This window comes from Microcaecilia unicolor, chromosome 3, assembly GCF_901765095.1.
Source record: "Microcaecilia unicolor chromosome 3, aMicUni1.1, whole genome shotgun sequence".
In the NCBI taxonomy this organism is placed as follows: Eukaryota; Metazoa; Chordata; class Amphibia; order Gymnophiona; family Siphonopidae; genus Microcaecilia; species Microcaecilia unicolor.
In genome coordinates this window covers 140,656,759-140,673,317 of record NC_044033.1, presented here as the reverse complement: position 1 = coordinate 140,673,317, position 16,559 = coordinate 140,656,759, and the positions used below count along the sequence as shown (strand labels likewise).

At 45.1% G+C, this 16,559-nt stretch overlaps 1 protein-coding gene across 1 annotated transcript in view; it reads left to right on the top strand.

The window, feature by feature from the left end:
• The window catches only part of HEATR5B (HEAT repeat containing 5B), a 226,389-nt gene that overhangs the window by 6,517 nt on the left and 203,313 nt on the right, over nt 1–16,559 (top strand). Inside the window, exons 2-3 of the mRNA XM_030196394.1 lie at nt 4,258–4,429; nt 7,187–7,398. Coding sequence (XP_030052254.1) covers nt 4,271–4,429; nt 7,187–7,398 — 371 coding nt within the window. The 5' untranslated portion in view covers nt 4,258–4,270. The remainder of the gene's footprint in view (nt 1–4,257; nt 4,430–7,186; nt 7,399–16,559) is intronic.

The following is a 16,559-nucleotide window of genomic DNA, read 5'->3' as shown; positions in this document are numbered from 1 at the left end:
TGGCAACAATGGCGATATCAGATCATACCCCAGTCTGGGCTGATATAGCACTGGGACAAAATGTAGACAGATTTAAGTCATGGAGGTTCCCATCCTACTTAGCGGGGGATGGAGACTTTGGCAATTTCCTAGTACAAAAATGGAAACTGTTTGAATCTGATAACGTAGCCCACAAAGACAACCCGACATTGTTCTGGGAAACTTCTAAAGCAGTTATGAGAGGGGAAATCATCGGATACTTAAGCGCAAGAAATAAAAAGATCTCCCAAGGCATAATTTTACTGGAGCGTAAATACCAACAAGCTAAACGTGCGCACATACGATGTAGAACCCAGACCAATTATGACAATGTGATTGCGGCACAGGTGGCCCTAGACTCACTACTCCACGAACGGGCCAAGAGGCAAGCTTTTGGCCGTAAATATCACTATTTCAAATATGGTAATAGACCTGGGAAATTACTAGCTAAAGTTGCAAAGGCCTGGTCAGAGAAGACATTTATTTCTACGGTGTTGGCACCTGATGGTTCCCGTAAATCTTGTCCTAAGGATATATTGGCCATATTCAGAGATTATTTTTCCCGAGTATACCAACCGGAGGCGCAGCAGGGGGGACCAAAATTGGATGATTATTTGAGAGACGCAGGCCTCCCGGTACTGCCACAGGTGGTCCGGGATCAGTTGAATGCTCCCCTCCAGGCCCGAGAGGTTCAACAAACGATCAAGGGTTTGTCCTTGGGAAAATCTCCGGGCCTGGATGGTTTCTCTACAGAATACTATAAATTATTGTCGACCCAACTGAGTGTTCCCCTGACACTTCACCTTGAAGCAGCTGTGGGAGTGGGGAGGCTGCCCAGGGATTCGAATGAAGCCTTAATTGTTCTCATCCCGAAACCGGGTAAACCACCCGACTTGCCAGGGTCTTACAGGCCAATATCTCTTCTCAATGTAGATGTAAAAATTTTAGCTAAAGTCCTTGCTGACAGGCTGGCTATACATCTCCCGGCTTTAGTAGGGGACCATCAGGTGGGATTCGTGCGGGGGAGACACCCAGGTCTCAATGTCCGTAGGGCCCTGATGGCAGTGGCGTATGCGGAAGCCACGGGTCATCCCTTAATGTTGGCAGGCCTGGACGCTACTAAAGCATTTGACCAAGTGAATTGGGACTATCTCTTTCAAACACTTAAATACATAGGGTTGTCCGGGTGGTATTTGCATGCAATTGATACACTATATACGGATCCTGGAGCCAGAGTCTTAGTGAATGGAATGTGTTCTCCACGTTTTTTGGTAAGACGGGGCACGAGACAGGGTTGCCCCCTGTCTCCACTTCTGTTTTTGATATACTTGGAGCCCCTGCTGCGCAATATTATAAAAGACCCAGAGGTGGAGGGAGTTCAGCTACCACAGCTTCATGTTAAAGTATTGGCTTATGCAGATGACATTCTCCTAGTGCTGACACAACCTCAGACATCGTTGACAATAGCTTTAGATCACATAGCAGAATTCGGATATTACTCGGGGTTCCAACTTAATTCACAGAAGTCCGAGGTGCTACCAATACCTCTCTCCGTGCGGGAGCGCTGGGAGGGAAGGTTCCCGTTGAAGTGGACCGCTGATTACTTGGTCTACTTGGGGATCAGATTGCCAACATCGCTCAAGCAACTTTATAAAATCAACTTAGCCCCCTTGTGGAAAGAGACTCAACACACTTTAGAAATGTGGCAGCGCCTTCCCCTGTCCTTGTGGGGGCGTGCAGCTCTGTACAATATGGTCCTGGTTCCGAAATGGCTATATGTGGTCCAGGTGCTATCTCTATTCTTCTTATATAAAGACGAGCGGAAACTATACAGATTACTAGCTAGATATCTATGGAATGGGAAGAGACCCAGGGCTACACTACAACAAACATACCTTCCAATACAAAAGGGAGGATTGGGTGTACACAGCATTCAACGTATGTCAGTGGCGGGTTGCATGAGACATCTTACGGATTGGTTTAGGGGCACATCCTTTTTTTCCTTTCCCACTCCTGAAACTAAACTAGTGAGCAAATATCACTTTAGCTATTGGTTGCATGCACCAGTTGGCAAAGCACCCACCGCCAAAGGATATGCTCCTCTTTTCACGCCGCTGAGACGTGCATGGCGATGGCTGGGCAAAGCTGGAGGGTTCGAGTGCCACTCTTCCCCCTTCCTACCGATTGGTGGCAATGTAGATTTTTCAGTGGGCACGGATACTGAGACTTTTCAGACATGGAGGGAGGGGGGGATAATATTCCTGTTTCAAGTATTAACAAAAGAAGGCAAATGTAAGTCCTTCAAGGATTTGTGTGAGAATGTTGGACTTCCAGTACAGGCTACCCTTTCCTACTTGCAATTGAGCCATTACATTGCCTCCCTCCCCCGAGCGTCGTTGACCTCGCAGAGACGAAGACAAATTACAGATTTGCTAGATTTGGAGGCGCAGCTTTCGGTTCCTCTAAAATTCTATCATTTTAAACTCAAAGGGCTTTGCCCGGAGATATCATATGATCAGATTGCTGGGGCCTGGACTAGAGACTTGGGCTGTTCTATTACTGGAGTGATGGTACAGGCTAATTTGGCAATGGGGTATAAGACCTTTAGAGAGGTGACACTGCAGGAATCCCAATATAAATTTAACATGAGAATGTACATTTCGCCACATAGAGCGTTTAGAGCTGCCTTAAGACCTTTGGATGACTGCCCTAAGTGTGCGGGAACTGGGGCGCATTTGGGACATATGTTCTGGTTGTGCCCCCAGGTCCGTGTCTTCTGGACACAGCTTTGTGCATTCGTCTCGAGTATCTGGGGGTTGCAGTGGTGCCCCTTACCTACCCTTTTATTTGACAAATATAAGGTGAGAGGGAACCGAAGGAGGGGTATGTTACCGTTCCTACGCAGGGCGACTGCTATGGGAAAGAAAACGATTTTATTGAATTGGATCTCATCGGAACCCCCTTCCATGCCACGGTGGCGATCCCTTATGATCTCCCTAGGAGCCCTAGAACGTAGGGAAATAAATGACTTAGCATCCCCAAAAGGAGATCGACTATTACAATGTTGGTTACTGTTCTGGGATACCTTGACTCCCATGGCTCGCAGTAGAATTCTGAATGGGTAAGCTTGCAGGGTGGAGGGTGGGTGGGAGGTGGGAGGGTGGGAGGTTAGATAGGCACATTATGAAAGCAAAAATTATAAATGACCAGGTTGACCATGGATGTAATTAGATTATTGGAACGCACTTGTAATGCAATGTTTCTTTTTTCCACTTTATTGTCACCTGTATCTTTTGGTCATTAATAAAAATGATATTAAAAAAAAAATAAATCTGGTCTGTCAGTGGTTCTCAACCAGTGTGTGGAAACACATTGGTGTGTCACCAAAGATTTGAGAAGAGAGTAAGCTTGTGCTTTTCATGTGTAAATCAGGTACTTCAGATCTCTGTAATTGGTCCCAACTTTTGTCATCAACCCCAACTGGTAATATTGTAGGCCTCTGGACACCCTACTCCCACCCCTGCAGTCTCCACCATTATGTCTGTAGTTCCCTTGAATTACACTGTTAGCAACAGTGAAATGATATATATATATATATGGTTTTTAAAAAATTGTTCAGTTGTACAGTTTGTGACACATTGTCAGATACGTCACAACAGAAGAAAGTTTGAGACCACTACCTTAGATAGTTATCGTCCTTGACTAGGGAAATCTCTTCTGTTTCTGAGTTGATAACTCTCTTGTGGTTTTGGAAAGGCATATCATTAAATTTAAAATCCAAGCCAGTCCCAACAGGGCATGTTAGACGTACTCTATCCTGTCCCCAGCCCTCATTTCCTGGACCTCTGATGGGATAGGCTGAAGTGGCTGAACTGGAACAGAAAGAGGGAGAGCCTTCATTCACTGTGGACCCCCTTCTACTTTTCAAGATGTTCTTCATGAACATGCATTTTTAATTCTCTTATTAGTAATGGTAGTATATCAAATTTTAAATAAACATAAACATGTGAGATTTGGGGAGGGTGCTTAAAGAAGAGGAGAGCTGCTTCTGCACTCAGGAGAAGGAGGAGTTAAGGTCTGAGGAGTTAATCATAGACTTAATGTTAATTGTGATAACACCTTCTTAATGCTCCTGTTTTAATGAATAGCACTTAATATTAAAACATGCTTTAATAAACTGGCCTCTAGATTAGGAGAAAAAATGACAGTATTTATTTGTATTCCTGTTTGTCTTTACAGAGATCTGATACGGATGATCTGCAGAGAAACAGGTGGTGAAGCTGCCATGGAGTTGGCCCATAGTTTGTTGTTAAACGAAGAAGCTCTGGCCCAAATCACAGAAGCAAAGAGACCAGTTTTTATCTTTGAATGGCTGAGATTTCTGGATAAGGTGCTTGTAGCTGCTAACAAGGTATGTTTCAAGAATCTGAGTATTTCTTGAAGGTCCTTGGCCACACTTGCACAGCTCTAAGCTTCTGATTTTCAGTTCTAACCATAAAAACACTGAAAAATCCCCCGAGGCGAATATCTGTTTTTTGCAGTTATAAGCAGAACCACATAAAAAATTATCTTCCTTACAATGATGTAAACTCCTTTGATTCCTGTTGCTTTTATGAAAACATAACACAAGAATGTTATTTGGGTACTGTCAGCAAGAGGTGATCAGGATCTGGAGTGCATGTGAATATGCTGAGGGGGGTGGTGGCGGCTACAGGAATTCACACCTCCTGTTAAGGCCTGCAGTGATTGTGACTGCAGTCTGCAGTAGTAAGCCCATACATGGAGGGAAGAGCGATGATGGCTGCTCAGTGAAGTGGCCCCTGCTTTGCTTTCTCTAGAACCCTTTGTCACTGCATGCAGGTGAGGGACAGAAAGTGTGGTACCCAAGGCCACAGAGGGTCAAGAGGGTGGTACCCAAGGGCACAGAGGACCAACAGGGAGGCCCAAGTGGGATTCCTTGCTAAGGCTGACTTGGTTTGATTTGCCAGTATGTCTGCTGTTTGTCTCTTAATAGGAAAACATTCCTGTGTCCTGTCATACCGATTTTTAAAAATAAAGAAAAGCACTAAGAGCCCTGTTTACTAAGGTATGCTAGTGTTTTTAGCATGTGCTAATACTAGAGACACCAATAGGAATAGATGAGTGTCTCTAGCATTAGCACGCACTAAAAATGTTAGCGCGCCTACAGCATGGCTTAGTAAACAGGGCCCTAAGTTTAAAAGAACTAAAACCAAGCCTCGGTATGACCCAAACCAAGCCTCCTTCTGAAAAGATATGGGGAAAAAACTGATGTCAAGCTTCATAATGATCCTAACCAAACTTCCATCTGAAAAGATGTGGAATAAATAAATAATTGAAACCAAAAAAAATGGAACTAAAGTGTGGATAAAATGATATATAAACAACAAGAAATGTACAACTAAAACTGATGTAAAAATGGCCATAAAAACAAAAAAAATGTCAAGCTTCGGTTTAAAAAAAGTACTTCCAAAAAAATAAACATTAATAAATAAAAACTGGAGGAAATAGAGCTGAAGCTCATAAAAACAAAAAATATAGATGGTGAACACTAAAAAAAGTGAATAAAATATAAGTCATAAAAACACAATGTTTATGAAACTGGAATAAATGTATATAAAGAACCTAAGTGTATGGAGGAACAGGTTAAAACCAAAAAGCTATATACAAAACAGAAATGAAAATGTAAATACTCTTCTGCGGGAGGTGGTGGAGATTCAAACGGTAATGGAATTTCAAAAATGCACGGGATAAACACAAAGGAATCCTGTTTGTAAGGAATGGATCCAAAAAAACTTAGCAGATATTAGGTAGCAACACTGCTAATTGGGAAGCAAAGCCAGTGCTGGGCAAGACTTCTGTGGTATGTGCCCTGGTCGTGGCTGAATAGATTTGGATGGGCTGCATTGGAGCGTTTCAGGGGCTTCGACAATTTCGGAAATTTAGAACAAGGACGGTGCTGGGCATATTTCTATGGTCTGTGCCCTGAAAATGGCAAGGACAAATCCAGATCAGACATACATATGAAGTATCAAACTCATTACATATTATTATTATTATTATTATTATTATTATTTATTGCATTTGTACCCCACATTATCCCACCTTTTTGCAGGCTCAATGGAATGATGTATCTTTTTGGGCAGACTGAATGGACTAAACAGGTCTTTATCTGCCGTCATCTACTATGTTACTATGGGGCTCATTTTCAAAGTACTTAGCCTTCCAAAGTTCCATAGGTTTCTATGGAACTTTGGAAGGCTAAGTGCTTTGAAAATATGCCTCCATGTTCTCTGTGAGGAAGGTTCCTCCTGCTCTCAGGCAGGTTGCTGTTCTCCTTCTCTCTCCCTTTTCTTTGGTTCCAGCAGGCTTTTTACATCTGTGTCTTCCCAAAGAGAAAGGGCCCCACTGTTTCCAAGCTTCCGCCTATAGTGTTTACTGAGTCAGGAGCAAAGGCTGGATCTAATTCCTGGTATGTCCCTAAGGACTGACTCCTTTCCTTCCAGGAAAGTACTACAGGTGTGGAGCACTTCCCTTCCTTAGTCCATGCCAGGTTTTCTCCCTTCCAGGGTTCTGTGTCTGTCCTAAGAAAAACCTCACTAAGCACTACTGGGAAGGGTTTAGAACCTGGGGAAATCTGTCCTCTCTATAATTATACTCGCCCCTCTCCTGCTGTAAGCCTTCTAGTGACTCAGCCAGCTATCCAGGTAAAATTCCTCTCCCTTCTTATAGTATTTACATGGCAATAAGATATGAAGAGACAACAGGGAGACCAGGAGGGTGTCTCATGCATCACAGCATATACATTATAGAAACGCCCATGGCCATGCCCTCTTTTCAACTATACGTTAGAATTTATGTGGATCACGTTACAGAATATGCTTAGATAGTTGTGCGAATAAATTCTAATTAATGCCAGTTAGTCAATTGCTTGTTAATTGGCAATTATTGGCGCTGATTGGCTTGTTATGACCGAATTTGAGCATGCAACTTAAATTGCGCTGTATAGAATCCAGGGGTTTATGCATAAAATGAATGCATTTCTGAAGTATGGGCAGTAGTATGATAGGTTGATGAAACATATGTGTTGAATATTGGCAAGTAAGTAAATAGATAACATAAGATGTTTCACGTTTTTGTCTCCTGGCAGACTGACGTAAAGGAAAAGCAGAAGAAGTTGGTTGAACAGCTAACTGGACTAATAAGTAGCTCCCTTGGCCCTCCTACACGAAAACTTTTGTCTAAAAACCTAGCTACTCTGTACAGTATTGGAGATACCTTTACTGTCTTTCAGACTCTTGACAAGTGCAATGAAATCATCAAAAGTAAAGATGACACTGCTGCCTATTTGCCAACCAAACTGTAAGTAGATTATGCAGCTGTAAAAGATGTAGGCGTTATGCATTATTTGAAAATGTTTTCTTTCTGTTCATTTGTATGTAGCTAAGTCATTCGTTCTGCAGTTACTACTGTTAGGGCAGTCTGATTTTTTTGTTAGTGTTTCCTAATTCTGATAACTCTGTATAGACAACAATAATTAGAGCCATGAGGAAAGGGAACACTCATTTATTTTCCTTTTTCTTCTTTTTCTCTCTCTTTTTTTTAAATTTTAATGTTCAACTTTAGCAAATAAATCCTCACCAGGTATTAGAAACAGAAGTAGTTTACCTTTACCCTCTTGTCCCCCTCATCTCTTCATCTGTCATCTCACAGTCTCTTAACAAGGACTAGACCTAGAACTGTGAGGCCCATGCATTCAGGATCAGATTCTTCATCACTCAGACCTCTAATCAACATCCTTCCACCTACTATGTACATTACAAATTTTCTTATTTGTATTCTAGAGCCCCCACCACTGCACAGTCATTTCACTTGGGTTACAAACATTAGTCCCTCACAGTGCCGTAGCGAGGGGGCTGACACCTGGTGCGGGTCGCCGCTGCGCACCCCCCCCCCCCCGGAGCGCGATCTTACTTAGTTTAGAAGCGAGGGGCGGGCGGGAGGGCCGATCCGCCCCCGAGTTCACATTGCTGGGTGCTGCGTCGGCTCCATTGGTTCCTTGCTCTCTCTGCCCCGGAACAGGAAGTAACCTGTTCCGGGGCAGAGGGAGCAAGGAACCAACGGAGACGACACCCCCCCCCCCCCCCCCCCCCAGCGGCGTGTGTCCAGGGCGGACCGCCCCACCGCCCCGCCCCCCCTTCCTACGCCGCTGGTCCCTCATGAAAACATACCAATGATGGTGCTCTGGGCACTTCCATGACTTGGCCACCTCACACCTGGCAGCCATTTTACAACAACTTGTGAAACTCCGTTATATGGTGTGGAGGAATAACCTAGTGGTTAGAGCACCAGGCTGACAACCAGAGAAGCCAGGCTGAAATCCTGCTGCTGCTCCCTGTGTCCTTGGACAAGTCCCTTAGGGGCTCATTTTTGAAACAGAAAAAACAAAAATGGCATAACAGGCAGATATACGTATTTCTCACAGAAAAATATCTAAAGCATATAATTAAAATAAAATGCCCAAGACTGCTAGCTACTGAAAAGATGATGTTCCCAGAGGGGGGGCATTTTGTGGGCTTTTTTAATGGGCAGTGTTACGTGATCAACGTTTATTGCCCATAATGGATAGCAAAACGACTTCCCAAGAGTGGAAAGAAAAACGCCTGTTTTAAAAGTGTTTAGAGTAATACTCAACTTCTCTTTAGACCTATTTCTGATTTTGCTGAGTTGGAGAGTGAAGAGGTGGAAATGGTTGTTGGTGAGAAATAGTGGAGGGTTGCTGAGTGCTTTGGTATGTTTTGTCTGTTTGTCCCAGTCTGAACCTTTTGACCCTCACATTTCCTGCCTTGCTTCCTCTGTGTCTTACCTCCTCAACTGTTTGCCCACACCTACTAGCTTCCCAGCCACACCCCATCCCTTCCTCTGTATCTTGTCCCCTTCCCTCACTGTTCCCAAACCTCCATACCTCCCATTATACCTCCTTGATTGCTTATCCTCTGTCTCTCTCGTTCCTCTGTTTGTCCACTTCGTTTGTCACTGTGCTCTCTGTTACAGCTGTGTGTGTGTGACAACTGTTTGCTAGTGGTGAAAGAGTGAGTACTTAGAGCTGCAGCTGTGTGTGTCAGGACTGTTTGTTGGTAGTGGGAGAGTGAGTGTTTTGAGCAGCTGGTGTGTGTTTCACGTCTGTGTGCTGTTGCAGGTGTTTCACAGTGACACTGAAGTTGAGAACTTTGAAGGATTTTTAGAATATGATGAATAAAATAAATTTCTATGATAGAATTGTTTTACATATTTGAGTTTTCTTTTACTTACTGACTTCATTTACCTGTAAGGTTTTTTTGTTGTTGGGTTTTTTTTTAGACCTTATGATAAATATAATATAATATAGTCTTTGGTTCATAGCCGTTCCTTCTTTACTATTGCATTTACAGGATAAATTGAATACTGGTAGTGGTAACAAAATTATTACTTATTTATATGGTACTAACCAAGCACTTTACAGCAGTTTTAGTACTATTTATATCTTAGCAATTGCTATTCAGATGTTTTGGAGTGAGATTCGAATTACTGGTGCCATCTCTGTTACTGTGCTTTAATTTGCTGAAGCATCTATGCATAATTTGCTGCTTTGTGGTGTCTTTCAGGCTCTGTTGTTTTTTGCAAAAAAACGTCCAAAGTCAGACGTAGACGTCATATCGAAAATCCCCCTCCACACTTCGTAAATCTTTACCATGTTCTATGAAAACCTCGTCCCCAAACTCCAGCAGATATCGCTCCCCATCCCTCTCACATTGTAATACCTTCTAAATGGAATTCTTTCATTATTCCTTCTCACTCCAGAAAATACCATCAAACACATGCGGTTAACCACTTGTTTCTTGGACCCTCTCCCTCCAATTGGTTAAAACAGAACTATCACAGTCTTACCTCACTTCTGCTTCACTTTCTGTCCTTAAGTTTAACTTCAGGTGGTGTTCCCTCAGTTTGGAAAGTCAAAGGTCCCTCCTTAGACCCATCTGTCCCGTACAAGTATAGGCCAGTTTACAAAATTACTGAAAAGGTAGTTTTTGACCAGCTTTCTCAGAGAATTGATCAATTATCTATCCTCCACCCTAGACAAAAGGGCTTTAGAACTCACCATAGTACTGAAACTACTATCTGTCACTGACTGTCATGGAGTCTGGAGTAGTGAGCCCTTGGTCCACTGCCAGTGATCGGCAGCAGCAGGCGAGGCTGAACACAGACAGGCTGGTACAAGCAGGACCGGAACTAGCAGGATAGGAACTGAAGCTGTAGGTGAGCAGGGCTGGAATAAGCAGGCCTGGAACTACCGGTGTGGAGCTGAAGCTGTAGATAGGATTCTCAAACAGGCTTGGCTGGATCTGGATTCTGGAACGGGCTTGGCTTGACTTGGAAGCAAGACAATAAACAAGGCAGGAACAGGATTCAGGATTCTCAAACAGGCTTGGCTGGACCTGGATTCTGGAACGGGCTAGGCTTGGCTGGACCTGGATTCTGGAACGGGCTTGGCTTGACTGGAAGCAAGACAATAAACAAGGCAGGAACAGGATTCAGGATTCTCAAACAGGCTTGGCTGAAACAGGATTCAGGATTCTCAAACAGGCTTGGCTGAAACAGGATTCAGGATTCTCAAACAGGCTTGGCTGGACCTGGATTCTGGAACGGGCTTGGCTTGACTGGAAACAAGACAATTAACAAGGCAGGAACAGGATTCAGGATTCTCAAACAGGCTTGGCTGAAACAGGATTCAGGATTCTCAAACAGGCTTGGCTGGAACAGGATTCAGGCAGAGCTGGAATGGAAGCTGAAAGACAGGACAGTGGAGGAACTGGAGCAGAAGACAAACAGGGCAAACACAAGCAGGATTAGAACTGAAGCTGAAGGCTTGCAGGGCTGGAACAAGCAGGGGGTTTGGAGTAGACGTTGCAGACTGACAAAACAAGAACTAGCAGGGCTGGAACTGCAACAAACACACACAGACGAAAACTCATCTGAAGATCTCTGTTGCAAAGGCAAGCCTGAAAGTTCCCAGGTGCTTAATAAAAGCAATTACAGATGAGGTCACAAGTAAGTCTGGAATGCTGGAACATCAGAATAGGACTAGAATGAGCTTGGCTTGGCTGGAACCGGATTCTGGAACATGTTTGGGAAACAGGAGAAGACAGTCTACAGCAGCCATAGGGCCCAGTCACCAGGAGGCAAGGTGAGTGTAGGCATGGGATACAGTCACAACCGTGACACTATCACAGCACTGGTTTGTGATCTTCATTCTATCATGGATAGGGGTAACATTACTCTTTTAGAGTTTTTAGATCTTTCTGCAGCCTTTGATATTGTTGACCAAACTTTTCTTCTTGCATATCTTCAAGATATAGGGATTGATGGAATACTACTCGCTTGGTTCACATAGTTCTTAACTGACCGCTCCTATTCTATTCATACATCAATATCTGTGTCACCTGATATCCCTTCACACTATGGAGTGCCACGAGATTCCATCTTATCAACATTGCTATTTAATATCTTCATTAGCCCCCTAGCAACATTATTGCAAGACTTCAATCTTCATTTCTGCATTTATGCTGAAGATATCCTTTATTATTTTCCCCACATCAGGTTTAGCTCCAGATTTAACTCCACTTCAAACAGTGCTTTTCTCAGTTTCCATCACACAAGCTTGTTCTTGATCCTGCAAAGACCACTACTTGTTGGATCACTGGCACTCAGTCTAAGCTTTCACTTGTTCCTTTCCTATTTGGTTTCTCAATCCCATCAGTTGATTCTGTTAGATACCTTGGTATCATTATTGACACTAATCTCTCTTTTAACAAACAGATTTCACATGGATTCTTTTGGCTCTGTTGTGTCTGTTCTATTTCCCATTATGTTGACTCCACCTCCCTTCAAACTTTGGTCCATGCATATGTTATATCATGACTAGATTCCTGCAGTGTGATCTATAATGACTTTCCTTATTTCCTTATTGCCGTCTACAAACCTTACACAGTACTGCTGCTAGGCTTCTCTGTAAAGTAAAGAAATTCGACCACATCACCCCCTTTTTGAAACAACTTCATTGGCTTACAGTAAAATATCGAATACAGTTCAAGGTCGTCCTCCTTACTCATAAAGTAAACCTTCGTATTTATCTTTTGTGATCTTTAGATTCCAATTGTCTAGTCCTACCCTCTCCTAGGGTTGTGCATCATGAATCTACTAGGAAAGTAGTCTTTTATTTTTTAGTACCTTCTCTGTGGAATAATCTGTCCTCAGAACTTAGAAATGAGCTCTTCCTCCCATGTTTTAAAACCCTATTGAAGACTTATGACTTTCAACTGGCTTTCAGTTGTCCTCTGGATTGAGCACTTCGTTGTTCCCCCTGTAATGTAGTGCAAGCACAGTTTTACTACTTATAAATTTAACTGTAGCGCTTTTATTGTATGCTTGAATCACTTGTTGAATGTGTCTTTCCTATCCTAAAATGGAGTTCTTTTCTTTGCTATATTATTATTATTATTGTAATTGTAAACTGTTTTGATCTCCTCAGAAAATGCAGTATATCAAGTACCAGTTAAACATAAAGGAGTAACTTATATGTCAACTTTACTAATTTCTTTTTAAATCATTTTTGGTCCCTTTGACCTATACAAAGGAGCGAGGTATAACCTGGAAATCCCAGAATTCTAGCATCCTCCAAAATGCTTTTAATCAACACCACCACCACAGTATGCTGTCAGACTGAACAGGTTAAACAGCCTAGTGCATATAGGGCTAGATTCTGTATATGGCGCCTAAAAAAGTAGTGCTGAAAAAAACATTATTCTTTAAGCCGTGCTTAAAATTAGGCATGATTTATAGAATAGCACTTACACCTGAGACTCGTGGCGCAAATGTGTATATCTAAATTAGTTGTGTATCCCCATCCTATATAATAATACACACCTCCAACGTTCTAACCTGCCTGGGACCGTGGCTCCCTTGGAGGTGGTCTGCTAGGCAAGCTAGAACGCACTGACGTCAGTGACAGCTGATTCCAAGGGAAGGAGAGGAGCAGAGCGTGTTTCCCTACTCCTCCCCCTGCCTGGGAATCAGCTGTCAGTGCGCTGCTCCCTGCCACTTCGGAGCAAGTGGCAGGGAGCAGGGCAACAGACACCCCCCCCCCTCGCCGCATCACCAAACCACCCCCCCACCCGACGAACATCAACACCCCTGCCTACAAAACAGCTTTCAGTGCCCCCACCCCTCGGCGAATCACACAAGCCCATACCTCCCCCGCCCCGCCACACCAACCCCCTCGCCACCTGCAGCCGCCAATACTAACGCTGTCCAGCCGCTGCTGCTTCTCCTGTTGAGCAGCAGCGGCCTGGACAAAAAGAAAAAAGCTAAAAAACATTTCAAACCTCAAACAGTGCTCCGTAGTCAGCCAGATGGCATTGGCTGTCGTCTCTGCAATCACTCCTCCTCTCCCCTATGACGTCGCTGCGCTCCTCCGGGGTCTTCCTCCAGGGGCATTGACGTGCAGGGGAGAGGAGAAGCGGCTGCAGAGACGACAGCCAATGCCAGCTGGCTGTCTCTACGCAGCACTGTTTGAGGTTTGAAATGTTTTTTAGCTTTTTTCTTTTTGTCCAGGCCGCTGCTGCTGAACAGAAGAAGCTGCAGCGGCCGGACAGCGTTAGTATTGGCGGCTGCGGGTGGCGAGGGGGTTTATGTGTCCAAGTGGGGGGGTAGGGGCTTGGGTGATGTGCGCCAGGGGGAGAGGCTTCGGTGATGTGCCGAGGGGGAGGGATTACCTTGCTAGCGCCCATTTCATCTGTTTCGGAAACGGGCCTTTTTTACTAGTTATTCTATAACAATGTGTGTAAATGCTAGGAACCGCCCCCATTGCACCCATGACCCTTCTGTTTCGGTCTTCCTCTTTTTACTCGTGTGTAAAATTTAGGCACATAAGTTCCAATTAAATCTAATTAGTGCCAATAATTGCTTGTTAAAAAGCACTAATTGGCATGTTCAGTTAATTACGCTTGCAAATTGGGCATGTGACCAAATTTGCATGTGCATATTTTGGCAACTTCTATAGAATTAAGAAATAGTCTCATCTGTCCGACCAATTTGACCCCACTGATTGTATGTCTCCAAGCTCATTTCTCCTGAATTCTCAGTTCTTTGTAGAATACTAGCACAAGTAGCAGACAATATGCATAAATGTAGGAGTGACCACTTATACCAGCCCTATAGCTGATGCAAGTGCCTGTGAATAGATGCACTTGTGAATGTGTGTAAATTAGTATTCTATAACTTACGTATGTACATGTATGTGTCACTCGCTCTGTCCAAACTCTGCTTATGTGCACGCTCACTGGCAAAGGACATGTTATCAAAGTTTGGTGTGTACTTTTCTATCAGTTGGCAATCTATAAGAGGTTGTTCACATTTACATGCTATGTACCCATACGCCCTGCTGCCTACCACTAGGCAGTTCCTTATAATTAGTGCAGTTGTATGTCCTAGATATGCTTACACCCTGCTGTACTTGGACATCTGCCATACAACCATCTACATTAATAATTCTCACCTCCAAGATTCTCACCTCCAATTCTGAAGCTCACAGTGTGGCAGGGAAACACTGAAGCCCTGTACTGGTGTAGCCCGTCAGCACCTCTCACCCCCACTCATACAACCACCCTCAGCCACGCCCATAGCCACGCCCCTTCCGGACATAATTCGCTACCTGAATGTTCTATTCAGGCCCCAAGCTCCTGCCACTTCCATTCAGGGTTTGTAATTTCATGGTGGTGAAGCCTCTCTACTCACCATGTCTCTTGGCCACGCCCTCGCGTCGGCCGTGATGACGTCACCACAGAAATGACGTACGGAACGAAATAGTCATGAGGAGGTGAAGCCAGGACGCAAGTGCCGAATCCGGGGCATCGGACGCATGGCAACAGTTCCCGTGCGCTGCCACAATGCCTGGCACTCCAAACACCTGCAGTGGCAAAAGCAACGCACCGCCGCCGCCATGATGGGTGCCGTAACAATCATGGACACCAGTGTGCTCTCCGAGCATTGCCCACCGAGCATGGCTGATGCTCCCCTTCACGGAGGTGGGGCCAAGGAGCCGGCAGGACACGGGGAGTGGCGAAGACGTGCTCGGCGCAACCCTGTGGACAACACCCTTTCCAGCGGAAAACCTCCCCCAAAGCCTCTGGCTGCTACCCACCACCCCAGGTCGCTCGCTCCCCCACTCAGGTCACCGCACCGCCCACAACTTTGCCGCTACACCCGCCCCCCCCCCCCCCTTTCCAACAACAACCCACGCCCCCTCCATTGAACTAACACAGGCAATACCTCACCAATGCAGCAGTACAGCACATCGCTTCTCTTCGGGTCTTCTTCCCTCCCTGTGTCCCATCCTTCCAGACATGACGTTAAAAGAGGGCGGGACACAAGGAGGGAAGAAGATCCGAAAGGAAGCGAACTGCTGGGCTTGCCTGCTGCTTGCAGCACTTTCAAACGGACTCAACGGAGGTAAAACCCGGAGAGGGAGGAAGGGGGGGAGAACCGGTGACCGACGATCTCGGGGGCTGGGGCGACTGCAGAGCTCAGGGGGAGGGGCATGGATGGCCTGGCCTGCTGCGTGCAGCACTTTCTAACGGAGGTAAGACGCGGGGAGGGGGCCGTGAACGGCGATCTCAGGGGGCAGGGGCGACAGGAGAACTCGGAGGGAGGGCCATGGATCGGAACACCCGGAGTGATGGTGGACATTGCGTTGGTGGGGACAGATGCTGCATGGGAGGGCAACGTAGGAGAAAAGGAAGACAAGTCAGGGAGCACTCTGGAACTGCGAGGGAGAGAGCACCCTCCAACTGCGACGAAGGGAGGGACCCCGAAACAAGGAGGGAGGGGGGAGCATCAAACTCAGAGGGAGGGAGGGAGCTGCAACCTGCAGGTAGGGAGTGGGGGACCTGGGAGGTACGGAGGGACCTAACTTGGAACTGGGAGGTAGGGACCACCATGGAAGAGGGGGGGGGGACGTGGGGAGTGACGACAACCCTGGAACTCGGACGGATCGACCACACTGGAACTGCGAGGGTGTGAGGGGAGGAGGGGACCCCCCCTCCCCCACACACACACACTCTCATTATCACACACACGCAACCAGTCTCACTCTCTCAATGTCACACACACTCGCAAATTCACTCTCTCTCTCTCTCTCTCTCTCTCTCTCTCTCTCTCTCTCTCTCTCTCTCATACACTCACTCTCACACACACTCTTTCAGTCATACACACTCTGAGGAAACACCTTCCTAGCGCCCGTTTCATTCGTTTCAGAAACGGGCCTTTTTTCCTAGTCTCATAATAATTCAATTCTAATAAAATACCTTTTTGTAAGTGCATTAGAATAAGGGATTTAAAAGTCAGATGTAATATTTATTGCATGGTTTGAGAATGTTAATTGATTTTTAAGGTTAGTTCTGCAAAGTTTTGATAAAAACATCTTATGG